This window comes from Phaethon lepturus, unplaced genomic scaffold (genome assembly GCF_000687285.1).
Source record: "Phaethon lepturus isolate BGI_N335 unplaced genomic scaffold, ASM68728v1 scaffold4873, whole genome shotgun sequence".
In the NCBI taxonomy this organism is placed as follows: Eukaryota; Metazoa; Chordata; class Aves; order Phaethontiformes; family Phaethontidae; genus Phaethon; species Phaethon lepturus.
The window spans coordinates 18346-38416 of record NW_010529623.1 but is presented as its reverse complement, the minus strand read 5'-3'; the positions used below and the strand labels follow the sequence as shown (position 1 = coordinate 38416).

Below are 20071 nucleotides of genomic sequence, written 5' to 3'. Positions count from 1 at the left end.
TTCTGAAAAAAGAGGTTTAAATAATTTATATTTATATGCTTGGTTGCAAAAAATTCTGAAAGTAACTTGCATTCATTACACTTACTCTCTCATTAATGGTAATATTGTCCATGCACCTTCACGCCCATCCATCTGATGAATAAGCAGAACCGTAGGTAATTCCTTGAAGAAAAATAAAAATATTCCCATTAAACTTGAATAATACGCGCTTTTTTTTTCCTAAATGCCAACTAATCTTATGACTACTTAGCTCTTCATTGTTTTTTACTGGCAAGTAGCCCTATAAAATAGATGACTTGGGATGGTACAAAACAAGGTGACCCGCAACTTAGGAAAAATACTTCTTCCAACTCATCATTTCTTCATTCTCTATTAGATATAAAGCTAATATACTTCAAGTGAAATGTTTTGTACATGTAATCAATTAAGCAATATTTCATATTCATTTTTTCACCATATCATAAAATCCCATACTGTAAAGAAAGACTTACAAATAACATAGGGTATTCTACAAAGGCTTCCATTGACAATCATGTTACACAGGGATTATGTGAGAGTTCTAACACCTTGTTTTGCTGAGTTCAGCTTTGACCTGTCACACTAACATCATGACAAAAACCAAAATGAGGAGTTAGCACCTTATCTTACTGAAAAATCAAAGCAGCTTTCTACACAGCAAAATCTTTCTACAAATTTCTGTTCTCCTTTATTACTTGAAATCTCTCTGGTGTGGCAGATTCAGAAGTTTAGCAGACAAGCTATCATTCTGCAGAAGTCCCCAAGAAAACACCCTTTAAACATGGCCCTCTACTAAACCAAACTGCATAATTTATTCACTATTTCATACATGTAAAAAGTGAGAGAGATGCATATATCCCATAATATATAGGTAGTACCTTACTCCATTGATTAACTAGCTACTAATTTACAAGTACGATTCTCTATTGCAGCATCATTAGGGTCTCAACCACCTCACAAATATCTAAATCCTTTGGGTTAGGTAATGGCACTAGTACTGAAGCAAAAATCTTCCTGCCAGAAAAGCCTAACCTCCCAAACAGTTTACTTCTCCACCATCTAAATATAGCCCATTACAACAATTGACCTCATAAAGCACCGGTGGTGTTAATGCATTTCAATACAAATTACTTACTACTAGCAGGTAAATGATCCCACCTTTTCATTATACAAACTGTTAGGTTAGGTGGTTAAAGGCTCACCTCCATAAACACAAAGAAGCACAGAGGAACAACAACAGGGGATGAACCCCAATAATGCCATTGGAGAAAAATGAACACCCTGACCCAGCTCCCCCCAGCCTGCAAGCTCCCCATCAGCCTGTCCAGGTGTGACACCCACAGCCGAAGAGAAAGGAGAGGCTCCCTGCTCACCTTACGGTCCAACAGGGCGTTATGTCTACAGGGGTATGGGACTGTGGTAGACCGACGCGCGGACTTTGTCTTAAACATTTCTTGGTGCGGAGGCCTGCTAGACCGGTTTCAGAGCACAAAGATGAGATGCAGGGAGTTGTGAATCGACTCAGCTTCATCTCACCTTGGCAGATCCTTATCTATGCAGAGATGACTCGGAGGGAGCTGCAAAAAACAGCTCAGCCCGGGGTTGCCTGAACGATGCACCATGACAAGAACCGAAACCTGAACAGGCACTTGACAAGGGCACCCGACAACCAATGACACCCCTGCCCCCCCAAGCATAGGAGACACAATGTCGCATGGGCACGGGCAACCGGAGCGAAAAAGGCGGGACTGAAAAGTATAAAAGGCGGTGTTCACAGTGGCTGGGGGGGACCCCCACCACCAAGGAACAAGAAGACTCAAGAGGACCAACAGGACACCGCTGGATCCACAGGTGGTGATACCTTCTTTGTTTCTGTCTCTCTCTTCTCTTTGTCAAATTGTGAAAGATGTGTTGCACAGGACTTGTTGGTCTAGCTGGATTGTTTAGTTAGAGTAGTTGCCATTGAGTTATTCCATGGAACCTCATGCCTTGCATTTTTGTACTATTAAATTGTTAAACTGGTTGGCTGGTGTCATTTCACCTTAATTCAGTCCAGCGGGATCATGAACCTAGTTGTTGGTCCCAAGGGGAGGGAGGTCGTCCTAAACGGCTCCTTCTGGGCCGTGATAGGGATGCATTATGGGATTCAGGGGAAAAGCATTTTGAGATGACACAAAACTTATTATAAGATGCTTAGGGGAAGATGAAAGGCCAGGAAAAGAGGATAAGCGTGGTTTGAGGAGTAGCAACTATTGATAAATACATGGGAAAAAGGGGGTTGGTCACTTGAAACCGATTGCTGGCAGGATGCTTGTCTGGTCATGCCCTACTCCGATCACGGCAGTCTGTCCTGTCTCCTCTGTAAATTCCATTTCTAACTCCCAGGCAGGAGGATCTGTGTGTCTGTGTATTTGGAGGTCCGAGTGCCTGCCATTGGAGAGGGGACCATGAGTCACAGGGGTGCACACGTCTGTGCTGCCAGAATCTGGGGAGAGTGGGGTGCATACATGTTGTATGTGGGGATGTCAATGTGTGTAACTGCTCACAAGCATCAAGCTGGCCCCAGAGTAGAAAAAGCTTGAGAGCCCGGTATCAGAGCAGCCACAAGCCTGGGGTAGACACTGGAGAGACCAAGGGGCCTTGACAGTCGGCTACTAGAGGAGCCAGGAGGTCACTGCCCCAGGAGAACCTCTGGGGTGCAAGGGTCAGTTAATGGGATGGTATGAGTCTGCACCAGCTACCAGAAAGACCCATTTGCACGTGCGTGCCTGGGCATGAGGCAAAAGGGAGGCCCGGGGTCAACTACTGGATATGCTGAGTGTCTGTCGATACTGGGAGGATCCATAATGCATGCACGTGAGCGTCTGCGTGCGCAGGAGCAAGGCTGAGCACCAGCAACCGGGATGGAGCTGCAAGCCGCACAGCAAGTCCCACATGCTGGCAGCTGCAGAGACTGCCCATGCGAGGGCCAGGGACTGCACAGACTGCACGTCAAAGACCAGCTGCTGGAAGCACCCATAGCGTAGGTATGTGTATTTATGTATCCAGGCTTTCATCCTGCTCAGCCGGAGAGGTGAAACGTGGTCAGGCCATTGGCACACTCTGTTTGTGCGAGTGCTGTGGTTTCTGTTTGTGCTGATCTACGTGGATGACCATCCACCATGCCACGTGGCGTGACGTACGTGGCATACAGGTACACGTATTGTGTGGGTGCGTGCACATGTGCCTACGGGAACACGTGCTCGGCCTCGCTACTGGCCGGACCTGGGGCCACAGAGCTGCAGCAGCCTCGCCTCTGTCAGACGAGCGGCTTCGGCAGCTCCTACGACAAACCGTCTTGATCTCTCAAGGGTCTAATTCCTTTCCACTTACACCATGCATATGCCAAACATTTTTGTTTGATGAATGTTCCTCATTAATATAAGCCAATTCGATTAACATAAAATTCACATTTAAACACAGGAATAATTTATTCTCTAAGAAAGGCTGTAAGATAAAATTCACACTGCTTGCTGACTCTGTCAAGTTTTCTTTAAATTCTTTTTAAGGGCAGTTAGGCATAGCACCTAGAAATACATAAAACCTGCAAATTTCATACACTAAAGAAAACATCTCTATCACTCTGAAGAATAACTGTTCTCTCAGGAGTGCATTAACTATCAAAAATTGATTATCTACTGCTTTTAAAAATATTTATGCTGTTATGAATGACTCAAATTGAAAAGAAAGAGTGCCAAAACTCTAATTTGGAACACGATATTCACCTGCATTTAAAATATCAGCTGTTTTGAATTATGGTTCTAGTTCAAGACAATCTATCAAATATGTTCCTTGTTAGTTTCAATTTTTTGCAAAAAACAAGGAAGTCCAGAGGTTTTTCATGGAAGTGGCAAATCTTAGCAACAGTATGCTCAACATCTGGTATTTCAGTAAAATGTAACCACTTCATGGTAAAACTGTAAAAATATGTTTGCTTATGGGATTGCAGACAGGAAGATAAAAGGACAAACCTCTGTCTTTACAAGAACATTTGTTTTTACAAACATACAAACCTTGCAGTTATGCTGGTATTTGTGTGTGGCCATATATTTCAGGTACAACAGGAGCTAGACAGATGTATAAGGAGTTAATAATAATATATTCACTGTCTGTATCACACTAAAGGCTGATGTTGTATTCATTTTAGATAAAAACAAAATTTTTCCATACAAAAGGTACAAAGTCAATTACATAATCGACGTAGCTGTACCATATACTCAGGTATCTCCTCTAACAAAAAGAACCCCCAACTCTTTCCTTTGTGTGAATCAAAGGAGTGATGATAAAGAAAAAGCACTTTTTCTTCAGCTAATCTGATGCTTTTGCAAGTTATCTTTTCTTTTTGACATTCTCATAAGCCTGCTCTCTTTCCTCTACCCAACTTCCTCTAAAACATGAAAATACATATCTTGCATATATCCTTCCTTCCATTCATCTCTAGCAATGCATCAATTCTGATTTAATAAAGGAGACGCTTAAAAAAAAAAAACACTGTACAGGTAAAATAGCCTCTTCCAAAAACACAGGAGGATCTCTGTTGCTTTTCCTTTCTCATTTTATGTATTTTCATTCTGAACCTAGTGGAACTGGGCTGACCTGTTCATTTTATTTATTGTACCTTCAGTACAAATTATCTTATCTTGAAACTATTGTTTCCACAGTTACAGAACCCATATGGTTTCGCACAGATTAACACTTTACATGTGGCTCAAATCAAATTTAATCTAAATAAAATAATTTAATGACTTTTGAAGACCAAGAAACTACCCTCCCCCTTTCACAACTGAGATGACTGTAAAAGGGCAAATCAAAAAAAATAGAATCACTCGTGGTCTCTGTAGAGTAATCGATGCGGGGCAATTTGGAAATTTACACTCTAAGAACAGCATTGAAACAGGGTGGAACATAGCTAGTGTACAATGAGTCTGTACCATGGCAATTCCCTAGGCAACCCTAGATGTTGGCAACATCAGGGGAACTTGGTGTGTTGACCCTGGGAGAAATTGCATGGAGGGTGGAGCGGAGTGGAGACATCGCGGCCACGCTCTGTGAACAGGGGAATCTAAAGGTACACAGTGTGTACATTAATAAGCTGCACATTCAATGCCCTGGGTCAGTGACCTGTCAACTTTGATGAAATGCTGTACTTGGAGTGAACTTAGCTTATTATAATATCATTACAATACTAAAACACACACCCCTCTCAAAAGTTACCCACCTCCCAAGGTGTGACCACTCCTCAATGAGCTTGTGCACTGAATTTTTCCTAGTCTGTACCTTTAAATGCAAAGTGAGAGAATTTTGAACCAATCCTGATAAAGGTATGTATGACTAGAGTCACTCAAGCTCCACCTGCCAAGTAAAACACTATAAAATAGTGTGAAAAGAGCTGGATGTCAGGGAAGACACCATCACTCCTGACTTTTAGGATCTGCCAACGGGCTGACCCTCTCTTCCCCCACATTGGGACGCCTTTGGGTAAGATTTGAACACAGCTATCCCAAGTGGATCCATGGGAATTTTAGGAATCTCTAGAGTTGTTTCATCACCCCATGCGTGTGTAACCCAACCGTAATTAATTTAGTGCACTTGCATCGCAGACAGTGAATTTACCACCAGCAATCCAAAGAACTTGCGCATCTGTTGCTTCAATAAATCGCACTATTGATTGACTCAGACGTGTTTGTGTTGTCCTTGAACGCAACCGTACCTCTGAGTGCAGCCGTGTGAGTTCAGGAGGTGTCCGGATGAGCAGGTAGTGTGATGTTAGTAGCGCATCCAGACCCGTGAAAGTCCAACGAAAGGGGTTGGGCGCGACCGGACTACTAACACTGACTTTGGGCATCTGCCTCTTAACGCAACAGTCCCAAATATAGTATAAGACATTTTTGCCCCAAATACCACCTGCTGTATCAGCGCAGTGAGAGCGGTCATACCTGCCACAGATTACGACTGCAAATTATACACAAACAAAAAACCTAAGTGTGAATGAAGGTGTTAGATCCACATATTCAATTCAAAAGACATTGACACAGCCTCATACGTACCTTTAAAATAATTTGGTATTATTTATGCAAGCTGAACTAGAAAGATGCTAGTGACATGCTCTGTTTCACAGCAAATCATCAACAGAACTGAAATAAAACTCTAAAAATTAAAAGTCCTCTTCATTAACACATGAAAAACCTTGGGGGAATAGCATATCCAGTGAGGAAAAGATCTTTCAGAATAAAATAATTTTTAAGAAATAATTAAGAGAACTGCTAACCTGGAACAAATACCTGACATAACTCTGTACTACATGCCATTTCATACTAATCTACCAAAGCCTATAAGAGAAATGCATAATTTATAGAGAACAAAACAGTATGGTGTAAAAACAATGAAAAGGGCCAAGATTTCACAGACTACAAGGTCAAAAGGGACGTCTGTAAGCACCCAGGATGGCAGAAATCATCCCCAGCTAAAAGGAGAGTTCCAGAGCCACAGCTAGGTCACATCCTCCAAAACCCCCTTAGCAGACCTGCACTTGCTTTGGTTTCCTGTAGAACAGAGTCCACTGAATTTCATGTAAGCATAACTAAACCTTGCCCTATTTGTATGGTTTAGTGAGAACTTACTTTTTAGAACATGATTCAAACTGGATGTTGTTCACCAGTATTTATTATATGCCCTACATGACATAACATTGCAAGTACTACTTCTAAACAGATATGGAGCTACAGTGAAATGCAAAACATGACACGGTTGTTTTACTGAGTAACCTGATCAGAGCAATTAGCAAACATGTAACACGCTGAGAAAAATATAAGTGTATAGGAATCTTCTCTTAACGAATCCAGTACACAAGTACCTGCAGGTGTCTTGCATATATCCTTTTGTTTTGTAAGTTTATTAAACTGCCTCATGAAACCCAGAACCGGGGAGCAGGTGGGGGGGATCCTAAACCCTAGGCACTGTTACTGAATCGCACAGTTCCGGAGTTAGAAATGTTTGCCTAGTTTCCGCTCCACAAGCACTGAACAACATTTTCCCTACTCTCCTGTCTTCTTTTCAGGAATTAATCCCCAAAACACATTCAGAGCTAGCATATATGTCCTCCTCTCAGCCCTCCCATTGGGAGGTTAAATAAGCCAAGCTCTTCCAGTCATCCATTATGCCAACTTTAACAAAGGGAGAGTTGTGGAATACACACTGAAGTCCCTCTACAGGTTTATTTTCAGAAACATGCCACTTCTGTAGACACCCTGAAGGATTTCTAAAATGACAGAAAGTAAGAGCAAATCTCCTACCACTAAGCCCAGCTGGTCAATCAATTTGCTAGGAATTGTCACCATCAAATACTACACTGTACACTCAATTTCCTCCATATTCTAATGATTCTCTAAAATTCAATACACATTTCAAATATCCAAATATTCAAATTTTTTTTTTATGTTTTAAAGACATAAGTATCAATGTTTATCAGAGCATAAGTCCAAGAATCCAGGGCAAAACATTATTTCAATATACCCCTTCAAATAAAATCCTTAAATTATTTGAAGTATTATTTTACAATACAGCTGTAACAAAAGTACTTTGCTTCTGTTTAACAAGTTAGTTATTTGGGAGCTTCTCCAAGATGGTCATGACCTTTTTAATCTTTGCTCTATTTCTCCCTTTAAGCTGTTTTAAAAAAAACACATTGCAAATGAAGCATACTATCCAAAAAATAGACTTTTTGTAGTCTTTTGCTCCTCAGGAAGCCTAAAGTAATAATCTACTGTTTTCCACTAGAGAGAATCTCTACTTCTGTTCTACTCTCAGATGGCTGGTTATAATTTTAAAAAAGAACCGAGTTTTCTTAATATATTATGTGCAGTTTCAAAGGGTTCAGGGAAAGGCCACAGCAGTACCTTGCTTTCATAAATCAAGAGCAAGATGCTGTGTGTAAGTCTGTTGTCAACCAATCTTACATTAAAGAAAAGATGGAAGCATGTGCCCAATTACATAGAGGTAATAACTGCAACTTAAGAAAGTGATTTGAAGTGTTCCTGACTATAACTTCAGATAAGGGGGGGGGAGGGGGGAACAAAACAAGAGTTTTAATGAAGAGGAAGTAATTTTATTCTTTTTTCCTACTGAACATTATATTGACATCCTCAGAACACAAACTTAGCTGCCAGAAAATATACTTGAACGCATAACCAAAGCGCCAATCCAAGTGCTTGCACACTAGATCCAACAGCTCATTGTCTGGGAAAAAAGCTACAATAAGTACTTGTATCTGAAGGGACTTTTTAGGCAGTTAGCTGGGATATTAATCCTTATGTAATGAACTATTTCATCATCAAAAAGAAAGCTTTCTACTACAATATATTTCTGTCTGAAAAACCTATAATTATCACTGATGTAACTTTTTCATGTAGGAAAGATACTGGTAGCCACTGATTTTTTTATTTTACTGGGCTGTTCTTCAACAACAGTGCGAGTAAATTTCAGCATGCATATTACAGTGATGTCGTGCTAACATGATGCCTAGAGTGCCCACAATCAGAAAATCAGTAAAATATCCAGTAAGGTTTTTGTGGTGCAGAAATAATTCACCTATGGTCAGCAGTATCAGCGTTAATTTGGTTGGCATTATGTTGATATGACACCACAAGATTTTCCTCAACTACTGGTACAAACAAGTGTCCTGCAGCAAACTGAAAAACAGTCATACAAAGAATTTATAAATGTGCCTATGTTTTCACCTTTTTATGTTTATCAGGAGCAGAAAATGTGTCAACATCAACACAATTGCCTCCAATCTTGTACGTGAAAACCTGAATAGATCATAATTCAGATGACCAGAACATGAGAAAACTCAAGAAACCACTAAATTGAAGGAGAAAAAAAAAAAAAAGAAAATTTTTCAAAATGTATGTTCAGCATCAAATGAATAATACATTCCCCTCCCCCCCCAGTAAAAAACATAAAATACTTCTAATTTCATCTGTTTTAATCTAGACTGGGCTACATGTTTCAAAGATCAAAATGAAGTCTGGAGTCTTCGATTAGTGCTTGCTGATAGAGTTGCCTACTCCTGACTTTTCAAACTAAACAATATAAAAAACTAACTTAATTCTTTTAATAACGAAGATGTGAACAACATTCAGCGGTACTGACCGATTTCAAAATTATCATCGGGAATCTTAATACCTAGAAAAAAAAGACTGATCTACTAAATAGAATTCAAACATAATTACAAGACTGAGACCTAGACCAAAAGCAGCTCCAACTGCTCCTAACACCGCCTCATACATTCAGTTTAGTTTAGTCCATTTTTGTGCACTTTTTCCTACTCACAGCACTATCTTGCATCATGGAGTGCACAAACTGTATTCCTTTGGAATAAAACTAAACCAAAGGATGTGCTGCAACTGCTAATGAACCTCCAGCTCATACAACTGAACCAGAACTAGTCCAAAGTAAAACCCTTTGAAACCTCATGTAACACCAGTGCTAGCTACTCGGCAACAACTGCATTGCTCTGCATGTTTGCTCCTATTGCACCACACTACTTGCTAATGTGGAAATGGTCCAAATAAGCAGTATGGCATGACTGCTATACTTTCAGTTAACCAGGATTTAATAAAATAATTACATGGATTTTAAGTCAATCTAGCATTTAGTTTGAGCAGCAGCCTAAATTTTGAGAACTAAGACTTTGAACTTGCTAATTAAAAAGTGTAGCTTTGGAATAAGAAACTTAATCAATATAAGAGTTCTCACCAATTTATTCTGCATTTAGTTTTCATTTTCCTTCCCTAAAATCCCCTATCTTCCCTGTTCTGTTCTTTTGAGAGTTAGTGATCACCAACATCCCAAAGTCAGTCTTATTTTGTAACAAAACAAAAGAGATGTGGAAAAATCTGGAAAAGTTTGTAATGCTTATTGTAACAAATGCTACTAGAGATGCATATAATGAGACAGTAGCCTAGAATGACAACAATATATTGCAGTGAAGTGCCATTTGTTTGCTTATCACTTGTGTGGATAAAAAAGCACTGAGGAATACTGTCTCCACGGCTCACAGTTTACAAGAATTCTAAATAAAAGCAATCATACAGCAGACAGACATGTGGTATACAGTACACAGCCATTATTCATGAAAGTAAGTATTAATGGTGAACCACAATAATCATGTTGCCAACTGATCTGAATAAGATTCTTTATTTAGACTGTGTTTAAGATAGGATTTTAGTATTGTGGTTGATTAATACTAGTGTGTAAGGTGAGTTTTTACTTAAAAGCAAAATCTTTCTCAATCTGAACTAACACATAAAAACATTTCAAACAACAAAATTAAGCTATTTATGGGGTTCTGTTGACGCTTTTATTATTATCAAATTGTCCTTTCAAAATCTATAAAGTCTATTCTAACATTGGATGGTTTGCAAATTCCATGTGTCATACACACAAATGGACAATGGTTTACTTTTGTTTTCTGCTCTCCCCTCCCTTTAGTCTATGGAAACAATACAAGCTCATTAACCTTCAGCTTTTTATTGCAGTATCTACTGAAATTCTTAGCCTCACAGAATGTTTTAGTTTCCATTTCTGAGTAGATTTTTATATTCACAGACAAATAAGTCTGGAGCATCTTTCACTGACAGCAAGTTTGAGGCAGTCATCTCCCTAGCTAACTTAATGGGGTACATGGGGCAGCAGGTCCCTTCCCCCCAACAGTCTCTTACCAAGTAAACCTAAAATATGTTTCTAACCAAGGAAGAAGAAAGGAAGAAGAGAAGGAACAGGAACAGCAAAGCAGAAAGAAGCTTCCACAAGGCAAGATACTTGATAAATGTATTTCAAGTACTCGTATAGATGCTCAGGAGAACTTAGAAGAAGAAAACTGTAAACAGGTACTGATTTCAAGAGTTTAAATCTGATGATTCAGTAATTCTAGTCTCCCGTATACTTGAGAGCAGTGAATATGGCACTCTATTCTAAGGTGACTGAGCAATTTTAACATAGCAGACAGCAGCCATAGTGGAAGAGGAAATTTTAGATCAATCTCTTATTCTTTACTAATAGCAATATACCTTAATGAAATGGTTTTGTTCAAATCCTGTTATGTATGCAGAGATTGCTGCAGAAGAGGCTGAGAGGCACCTTTGCCTAAAGCACTTCAAAATTGCCAATTTCATGTATATATTTTGCCCTGACATGAGAAGTCATTTCTGTGAGATGACAGGTCCTATTTTCTGCATTGAAAAGCCAATGCAGTTACCACGTATTTGACTTGGAAAAGCAGCTACATAAAAACAGTGTATGATGTGTAAGGCAGGGATCAGAGGAGCCCGTGTGTCACCATTAAAACATTTAAAAGATCTCATTAGTGCAGAATTACCCAACTTCTACAAGTTCTTTCAGATCTACTGAATAGCTATTATAGGAAGATGATCATATTCACCTTCTAGCATTATGGTGTAGGTAACTCTTACAGTTTCAATAGTTAACGGCCTAGACATTGATTTTGCTGATAATAAAGCCTAGTAATTATCAAAAGGATTCTGGTACCTTTGCAGAATGAGAAGCAAGGGCATATCAGAAAGTCAGAGATCAAACAATTAAAACAAAAAGCCAAGAGAAAACAGTTGGGGGAAAGCAAACATAAAACACAAGTCAGTCAAATCTGTAAAGTCCTGCAAGATGACCTTGAAGAAAAGATATTCAAGACAACTCTGGAATACATTTTCAAAACAAAATACTGTACACTTTTCCTGAAACACTTTCAAAAGGTTTGATTTTTCAGGACTTAGAGGCACCTCAGCCTTCAACAGATGACAGTTTAGAAGCATTTCAGAAGTTGAGCACCCAAATATTGAGGCCCCAAAATGAGCAGCTGCATTTTAAAATGCAAATCCTAAAAGAAATTAAGCATTATGAAGACAAGCTATGGACTCAACAGGAAAGAAAATGACCAAGAACATGCTGATATCAGACAATGTATGTAAGCAGAATAAGTAATACATCAGAAAACAAACAAATGCAGATGTTAATATTGATAAGGAACAGGGAATCTGAACTTCATCCAATGACCGCTTAAATGCACTCACTTACTAGAGACAAGGTTTTTATACTGCAAGCTTTACCCACATTAATAGAAGTGAAGTTTTATGGACAGATTAGGAAGATAAGTATAAACATGAAAGTTTTGGATTATGTTACAAATAGAAGTCAGGAAAAACAAAAGCAAAAAGGAAGGAAAGAAAGGTTGGATAAAATGAAAGTCCAACTAAACTTTATAGAGGAATCTGAAAGTGAGGGCAATTAATCCATTGATTTGTTTTCTGTCTTTTAAACAAGACATCCAAATTATGCAAGGTACTAGTATGCAAGTTCAGGAGAAAATTCAACTAGTATGGCAATATTTAGGTGTTTGTTCTCTAAATGCAAAATGTTGTCTCAAGTGGGGTGCAGGGGGAAGAAAAGGACAAAGAAATCCCGTTTCCAGAATTTTCTATTCATAAATTAGAGATGATCCAGGGTTTTTAGTAGTTACTGTTACTACCATCTGACTCAAGCAATACAGACAGAAAAAAGCATCACAACAGCAATATGTACCGTGTACTCCGATACTCAAAACTTTTGGACGAGGATTTGTGTGGTTTCAGGAGGCCACCGACAATGGCTGGAACTTCTTCCTCTCTTTCACTGCAGTACCATGTTCCCTAATTACTCTAGTTGTTCGAGTCCATGAAGAACCCCCTGCAAGGACTTTGCTTCTTTGAGAAAGTAAGAATGCCAGATGCTCCCGATGCTCCCGGTACCCCATCAGCATCTCTGCTCTCACCACAGAGAAGTGCAGGACTTGTTATCTCAGCAAGACACCTTCACACAGTCTGTTGCCAGTCATGTGCCAGATTCATCATTTTGCTGTGGAAAGAGTCTTGCTGATCAAAGACTAGCAAGACCTGGGCCAAGTCGAGTGGCGTACAAGATTAATATCAAAGGCAACGTAATAGTATCTTCCCCAACAGCTCTGCTATAGACTGGCATCTGATCTTTGTTCTACAGAGGGAAATCAATGGAAAGGTAATGGAGAAGGTATACCAAAGAGCCTTGTTTTTCATAAATAAAGTCAACAAAAACTGTCCACTGCCTGGCAAGATAAACTCTTTCATCTTAAGAAATAAGCATTTTAAGAACTAAGGTGACAAGCACATTTCATGAGCCTGCAGGATTTGACATGAATAAATCACTGCACAAGAGAAGAAAGCTGTTGCTAGGAAGAAAACAGATTGCACAGTAACGTTTTACAAAGAAAAGGACACTAGATCTAGTAACACTGGGAAAAATAATAATTTAAAGTTATGTATAAAACATACCTGTTCTTATTAAAAAATTGGGTTGATATTATGGAAAATCTAGCTATAAGATGAACTGTTGTAGACATGGACATGCAAGAGCAGGACAGAATCTAGCCCAACACTTAAATACAATCAGTTAAACTTTGTTAAAACTGCAAGATCCAAAAATGAATCATCTGATCAGTCTCAGCTGAAAGCAGCTTCTGTGGTGCTAGAAGCAGTTTCTGTGGCATGGAGAGCCATTAGAGAAGGGAAAGGAGGAAACAACGTTTTTTAACTAGAATCTAGAATTTGAACAAGAAATCTGGAAGTTGAAGCAGCAGCTATATTATGGATTGCTTTCATTTATGGTATTCATTTTGAAAAGTCTCCAGCAAACTAAGTCTATTAATAGCTTTTCTAAATATACAGATCAGTTTAAACAACTCTGCTGCAGTGAATGAGAAAATCCTTCCACTAGATTTTATAACCACAGAATTATTAACGTGCATGTGAGCTTTACAGTAAGGGTAAAATGCAGAACAGTTCAGACCTACTCCAAGACTCACAACCGCTAGGAAATTTTAGCTATACAGCTAGTTGTAGATCTGGAAGAGGAATGTATACCTGTTCATTTGTGGAAGACATCTAACAAGGAAAAAAATAAGACAACTAGTGCTACAGACCAAGGAAAATCTAGCCAAATTTTCAGAGTTGTTTCCATGATAGCCTGATAGTATTTCAGAATCTCTTTCAGGTGAGATATAGAAGTTAGGATTCATTGTGGGAACAGTACAAACAATAACAGAGGAATATTTAAGGAGGCTTTTGGACAACAGAACTTCAGCTGACTTCACTGCAGAATCTGAAATCAGATGTGGAAGTAGAGCTAGGAAGAACTTCAGAAAACATTAATTCACATAGAAAAGGAATTTATGACCTACTGGCAAATTACACACACACAAAAAAATATACAGAAGAAACAGCCTACAAATACCCTGAAAGTAGTCTCTCACAGATGGCCAAAACATGAGCAGGAACAATTTGGAGACAGATCAATTTCAGACAGGAATACGGTGATGGCTTAAGATATATACATTAAAATTCAAGCAAGCCAATTATACTTTTTTTCCCCCTCTCCAACGCTTTAACAAAGAAATCTTCCATATTACTGAAATAGTCCAGTGCTGCCACCAGTACAGCCTAGGCAATTAAAAATAACAGATTTTTAAAGCACACATGGCACACTCAACAACAACTGGCACTTCGGCAACACATATTGTGGCCATGACTGAATTTCTGAGGCACAGAACAGAGGCACAGGCCAGCTGGGTTTCTGATCAGTTTTGCTTCTGCTGCGCTTCAGGAAACAGGATTTTGCAAAATTGTTTTAAACAAAAAAGAACACAACTATAGAATGCTCCTAATATTTGTCACCCATTTTCACGTTAGCCAAACTGGAAATTGGGAGACTGACACAGAAACAATATTATGAAAATTTAATGAAGATCTTAACTAAAGTAAATTTTTACTCAAGCAACATAATATGGAGGTTTTCTATGTACAGTTCCATACTTCTGACTGTACTTATTTATCTTAAATTGGTATTAATAATCACTACAGTAATAGTGCTCAAACTAAAAACCAAGCAATATACCCCTTTGTATACAGGGATAGTTTAAACCTGTCAAACTTAATTTCTATGAGATGGTACAAAAGACGGGATTTTGCTCAAAACAAAGTAAGCCCAATAGTAAAAATTCTGCAAATTATAATTGCAGTGCTTTGTATTGGGTTTGAGTGGCAAGGTTTTGATAGCGGGGGGCTGCAGAGCTGGCTTCTGTGAGAAGCTGCTAGAAGCTTCCCCTGGGTCCAACAGAGGCAACGCCAGCCGGCTACAATACTGACTCGCCAATGGCCAAGGCTGAGCCCATCAGCAACGGTGGTAGCACCTCTGGGAGAACAGATGGGGAAAAAAACCTGCACAACTGCAGGCAGAGAGAGGAGTGAGAACATGTGAGAGAAACAGCCCTGCAGCCCCCAGGCCAGAGCAGCAGGAGGGGCAGGAGGGCTCCAGGCGCCGGAGCAGAGGTTCCCCGGCAGCCCCTGGGGAAGCCCATGGTGAGGCCGGCTGTGCCCCGGCAGCCATGGAGCTCCACGGGGGAGCAGATCTCCACTTGCAGCCCAGGGAGGACCCCATGCCGGAGCAGGGGAATGCCCGAAGGAGGCCGTGACCCCGTGGGCAGCCCATGCTAGAGCAGGCTCCTGGCAGGCCCTGTGGCCCCATGGGGAGAGGAGCCCAGGGTTCCTGAAGGACGGCACCCATGGCTGGGACCTAGGCTGGAGCAGTTCGTGAAGAACTGCAGCCTGTGGGAAGAACTCAGGTTGAAGAAGCTCATGGAGAACTGCCTCCCATGGGAGGGCCCCCACGCTGGATCAGGGGAAGAGTGTGAGGAGTCCTCCCCCTGAGGAGGAAGAAGCAGCAGAGAAAACGTGATGAACTGACGGCAACCCCCATTCCCTGTCCCTCTGCGCCACTTGCAGGGAGGAGGTAGAGAAGATCAGGAGAAGTTGAGCCTGGGAAGAAGGGAGGGGTGGGGGGAAGGTGTTTTAAGATTTGGTTTTAGTTCTTATCATTAAGAATCAAATCAGAGTAGAGATAAATTCAATTTTTTTTTTTCCCAAAGTCAAGTCTCTTTTGCCTGTGACAGTAATTGGTGAGTGATGTCTCCCTGTCCTTATGTCAACCTACAAGCTTTTCATTATACTTTCTGTCCCCTGTCCAGCTGAGGAGGGGAGTGAGAGAGTGGCTTTGGTGGGCATCCGGTGTCCAGACAGGGTCAACCCACCACATGTTTCTATAAATGTCATACTTCACATCATCTATTATTCATATGGAAGTATGTGACACATTTTCATTTTCCAATACTCCATGGTATCAGTCCTTCAAATCTCATTCTTAGATTCTTCACTGGAAGGGTTGTCAAGCATTGGAACAGGCTGCCCAGGGAGGTGGTTGAGTTACTCTCCCTGGTGCCTACATGCCTTCTAAATACTAGGAGACATGTAGACTTGCTTAGGGACATGGTTTAGTGGTAGACTTGGTAGTGTTATTATTACAATTGGACTTGATGATCTTAAGGATCTTTTCCAGCCTAAATTGTTCCATGATTCTATGACTGGTTTGTGTTGTGGGTTTTTTTAAATTCCATAATGAATACTACTAATTTGATATATTTATTCCGGTTAACATACATAGGATACCATTTAATCTCTAAGCTTTTCAGGAAAAATAAGTTTTTTGAACATAATGAATACGCTGAGGGTGTTCAATATATGAACCCTCAGGGCAGGGCCAGGGGAAGGTTCTACTAGACCAGTTTTCATAAAGAAATGCACAGACCTTTGTCTTCAAAACGATGTCATGATCCCAGGCAATTAAATAGCATTAACTGCATCTAAACCAGTATTTCAGACAAAATCTATAATTTTTCAAAAAACCATATTTTACCTGTTTTCTAGTCTAAAACATAAAAAATTGAAAACTTTTTTGGCTATTAAGAAGCTAGAGAGGGAACAGTCCCAAATATAAATTTCACACTCTGACAGTTTCCTTATTCTTACCTGGCATTTCTTAGGAAGGCCTAGTTTACAGAGCTTCTTAAATGCAGAAATCTTAGAAAATTAAGAAAATTGGTAAAAATCTTAAGGAATTTCCTTCACTGCTATGTTCTAGCCATTGTTTAATATACTTAAGAGTTTTGGTTAAAACTCAATAAATCACTATGGAATATGCTTTTAAGTATGAAGTCAAAAATGACATCTACTAGTGACCAGAATTAGATTAGTTTCACATGAAAAAAATATTTTCACAGTGAAAGAAAATAAATGGACAAATTACTTGTAAAGATGAATGTAAAGTAAATATGAATGTGAGTGATTTAATCCATTTTAAAGCAATGCAGGTATTCTAGTTTCATTAAATAATATAAATCTAGTAGCTGGCTTCCACTTCTCTTTTTAAAACAGCAGAAAATAACAACTAATGAATCCTTATGGACTAAATATCTATCATTTGGTCCTATGACAACAGGCAAGTGAACCTGATGATTCAGTTGATCCAGTCCTTTGTTTCTATACAGCAGTTTTCCTTTAAAATGCAAGGATTTAACTTCCTTTGCCTGAAAGTAAAGTCATGTGCATTCTTTTTAATGAAAAATGTGAACTTCAAATGTTGATGAGCAGAATCTTGTTGACAAAAGCAATCAAGACATGCCAAGTACATGTTGACTATGCTCATTTTTTTTCCTGTAGATTGATGGCTTTCCTCTTTTCCCACATTTCAGATATGAGATTTTTGGTGTGATGTATTTCCATCACTGCTTCTCTAAGATGCCATGAATGCTGTTTAACAGGTACCTCTTAATACTGGAAATATTAAAGAATAGGAAAAGGAATACCTCTTAATGGAAAAGCATTACCATTTCAGCATTCCTGTAAAGGAATCTCCTATAATTAGACAATGAAGTTTTTTAAAAGCCAGTTCAGTTTGCTCAAGGCAGAAGTACTCACAGGTACAACTCTCTGATTACAAAAACGATTTTACCTCTCTCCCATAAAACATTCCTATATTCCTGCCTCACTGAAATTATTTATACTTTCCCTTATTGATCTTTTCATCATTCATATTCTGCAACATCAATTACAGAACTAAATTATAAGTCTTTGTTTTTAACAACGGAAGCCATAATCCTCTCCTCATTGCACCTGCACACTTGCCCCAATCCCAAAGAGGATTCTGAAAGAGCAGAACTCTGCAGAACAAAGGCTGTTCAGATGACTGATTTCATTAAGAGATTAGAAATTGCATTTATAATGGATTTAATTACAACAGGTTTGATAAGCTTGGATAAATGAAAACTAAAATGTCCGGGAACCTGATGTAGGCACTACAAGGACAAGATTCATAATACAATTTAAATCAGACTTTTTTTTCCTTTACAACAAAGAACCTGGAATTGAAAAATAGGTCCAATAACCTCACAGCAAGCTATTTCATATATAGGGGATGTATGCCGTTTAATTTGTTCTTATCTTCGTTAAAGACAGAGAAAATAAAGCATTGTTTATGTACACTTAAATTTCAGAGTAAGTCTCCTTAAAAATCTCTCCTCTCTAGGCTAAAGCTTTACGAGTAAAATTTCGTATTAGAGTATTAAGTCAAAACCAGACTTGTACAACCTGCAGCTCCCAGGCCAGCATGGCTCACCAGTAGGTGAGAGGCTGAGTGCTCAGTCCCCAGTGGGGTGGCAGAGGAACAAGGAGTCGTTAATAAACCAGGGAGGGAGCTAATACCAATGTGGGCAAGAGAGTTGTGGAAGACTTGCTGTAGGAAGTAGGGAATCCTGTGTTAGGATTTTAACGTCAATGTACACTGCTGCTCTACAGCCATAATGCTACAGTTGCGCAACAGAATTCAGACAAAATCTACATTACAGCATCTTCGTTGGCTCTAATAAAATACTCGCCTAAAAATTATTCTAAGTAGTGCTTTAAATTACTATGGTTTTCACTTCATACAGAAAGCATCTGACTTTTTCTTAAACACACACTACAAATCTTTCTTGCTATCACTTTTACATCAAATGCCATCCAAACAAAAACAATTACACAAAAAGGTAGATAGTTGAAATTAAAATTATTTGGTGATACATCATGGCATACAATCAGTAAACACCCACTGAAATAGTTCTCTCATAAGCACACAGAAGACAATTAATAAAATGGATCCAGAAAAGGCACAACAGAAAACTATATTTTTAGCAAAATGCAGTAAACCCATATATAACAAGGTGCAATCTATATTATCTAAACATACCTTTCCAAGATCTGCAGCCTGTTTTAAAATATCTCTTTTTAGATCTTCTGCTCTCTTGGAATGAAAAGAATTACTTTGACTCTGGATGATAAATACAATTTCTTTTAATTCTGTGAACCAGAAAATAAGAAGGTTTAAAGACAAAAGAAGTTATTTTCAGTTTTGCTCCAAAGCTACTGAGAATCAGGGGGGAAGGGGGGACAGGGGAATCTATTGCATAGCAAGCTATTTCTTTAATTATATAAACATTTCATGAAATAATAAAAAGGCATAATTTAACAGACAAAAAAAAAAATCCAAGCCGGTCTTTTTAAGGGTTAACACATAAAAAGTATGACGTGACTAGGAGATCTGCAGCAACAAAGAAACTTATGCCCGCAGTTAACAGTAAGCACATTCATGAAGTTCCTCCTTCTCCAATATATCAGCACTCGTTATTACCAGAGTTAAAAGGTGTTACTCATAAACCAGAATCTCCCCTTCACTAGGCAATGGATGAACACAAAATGGAAACGATGCTTTCTCATTAAAGAGCTTAAAACCCTACCCAGAAACAAATATCACATGGAGAGAAATGCACGTGAGAACAATGAGGTAATACTTTTATCTGATAGGACAGCATCAAAACCTCAAATGTGTGTTCACAGTGTTTAAAGGCACCACAGTTAAGAACTCACAACAGGAGATGAGACTCACAGAAATTTAAAAGAAAATAGCTTTGCAAACATTTATGGACAGGAAAAATAACACTTATTAAAAAATACAAATAGGCTGATATAGGCTTCATACAAATGAAGGCTGATACCATGGAGAAGCT

At 39.1% G+C, this 20071-nt stretch overlaps 1 protein-coding gene across 1 annotated transcript in view; it reads right to left on the bottom strand.

Moving 5' to 3' along the window:
- B3GALTL (beta 1,3-galactosyltransferase-like) overlaps positions 1–20071 on the bottom strand; it is a 65389-nt gene that overhangs the window by 31845 nt on the left and 13473 nt on the right. The window contains exons 4-5 of the mRNA XM_010283990.1: positions 19255–19364; positions 86–162 (exon numbers count right to left, since the gene is read on the bottom strand). Of these exons, the coding sequence (XP_010282292.1) occupies positions 86–162; positions 19255–19364 (187 nt within the window). The remainder of the gene's footprint in view (positions 1–85; positions 163–19254; positions 19365–20071) is intronic.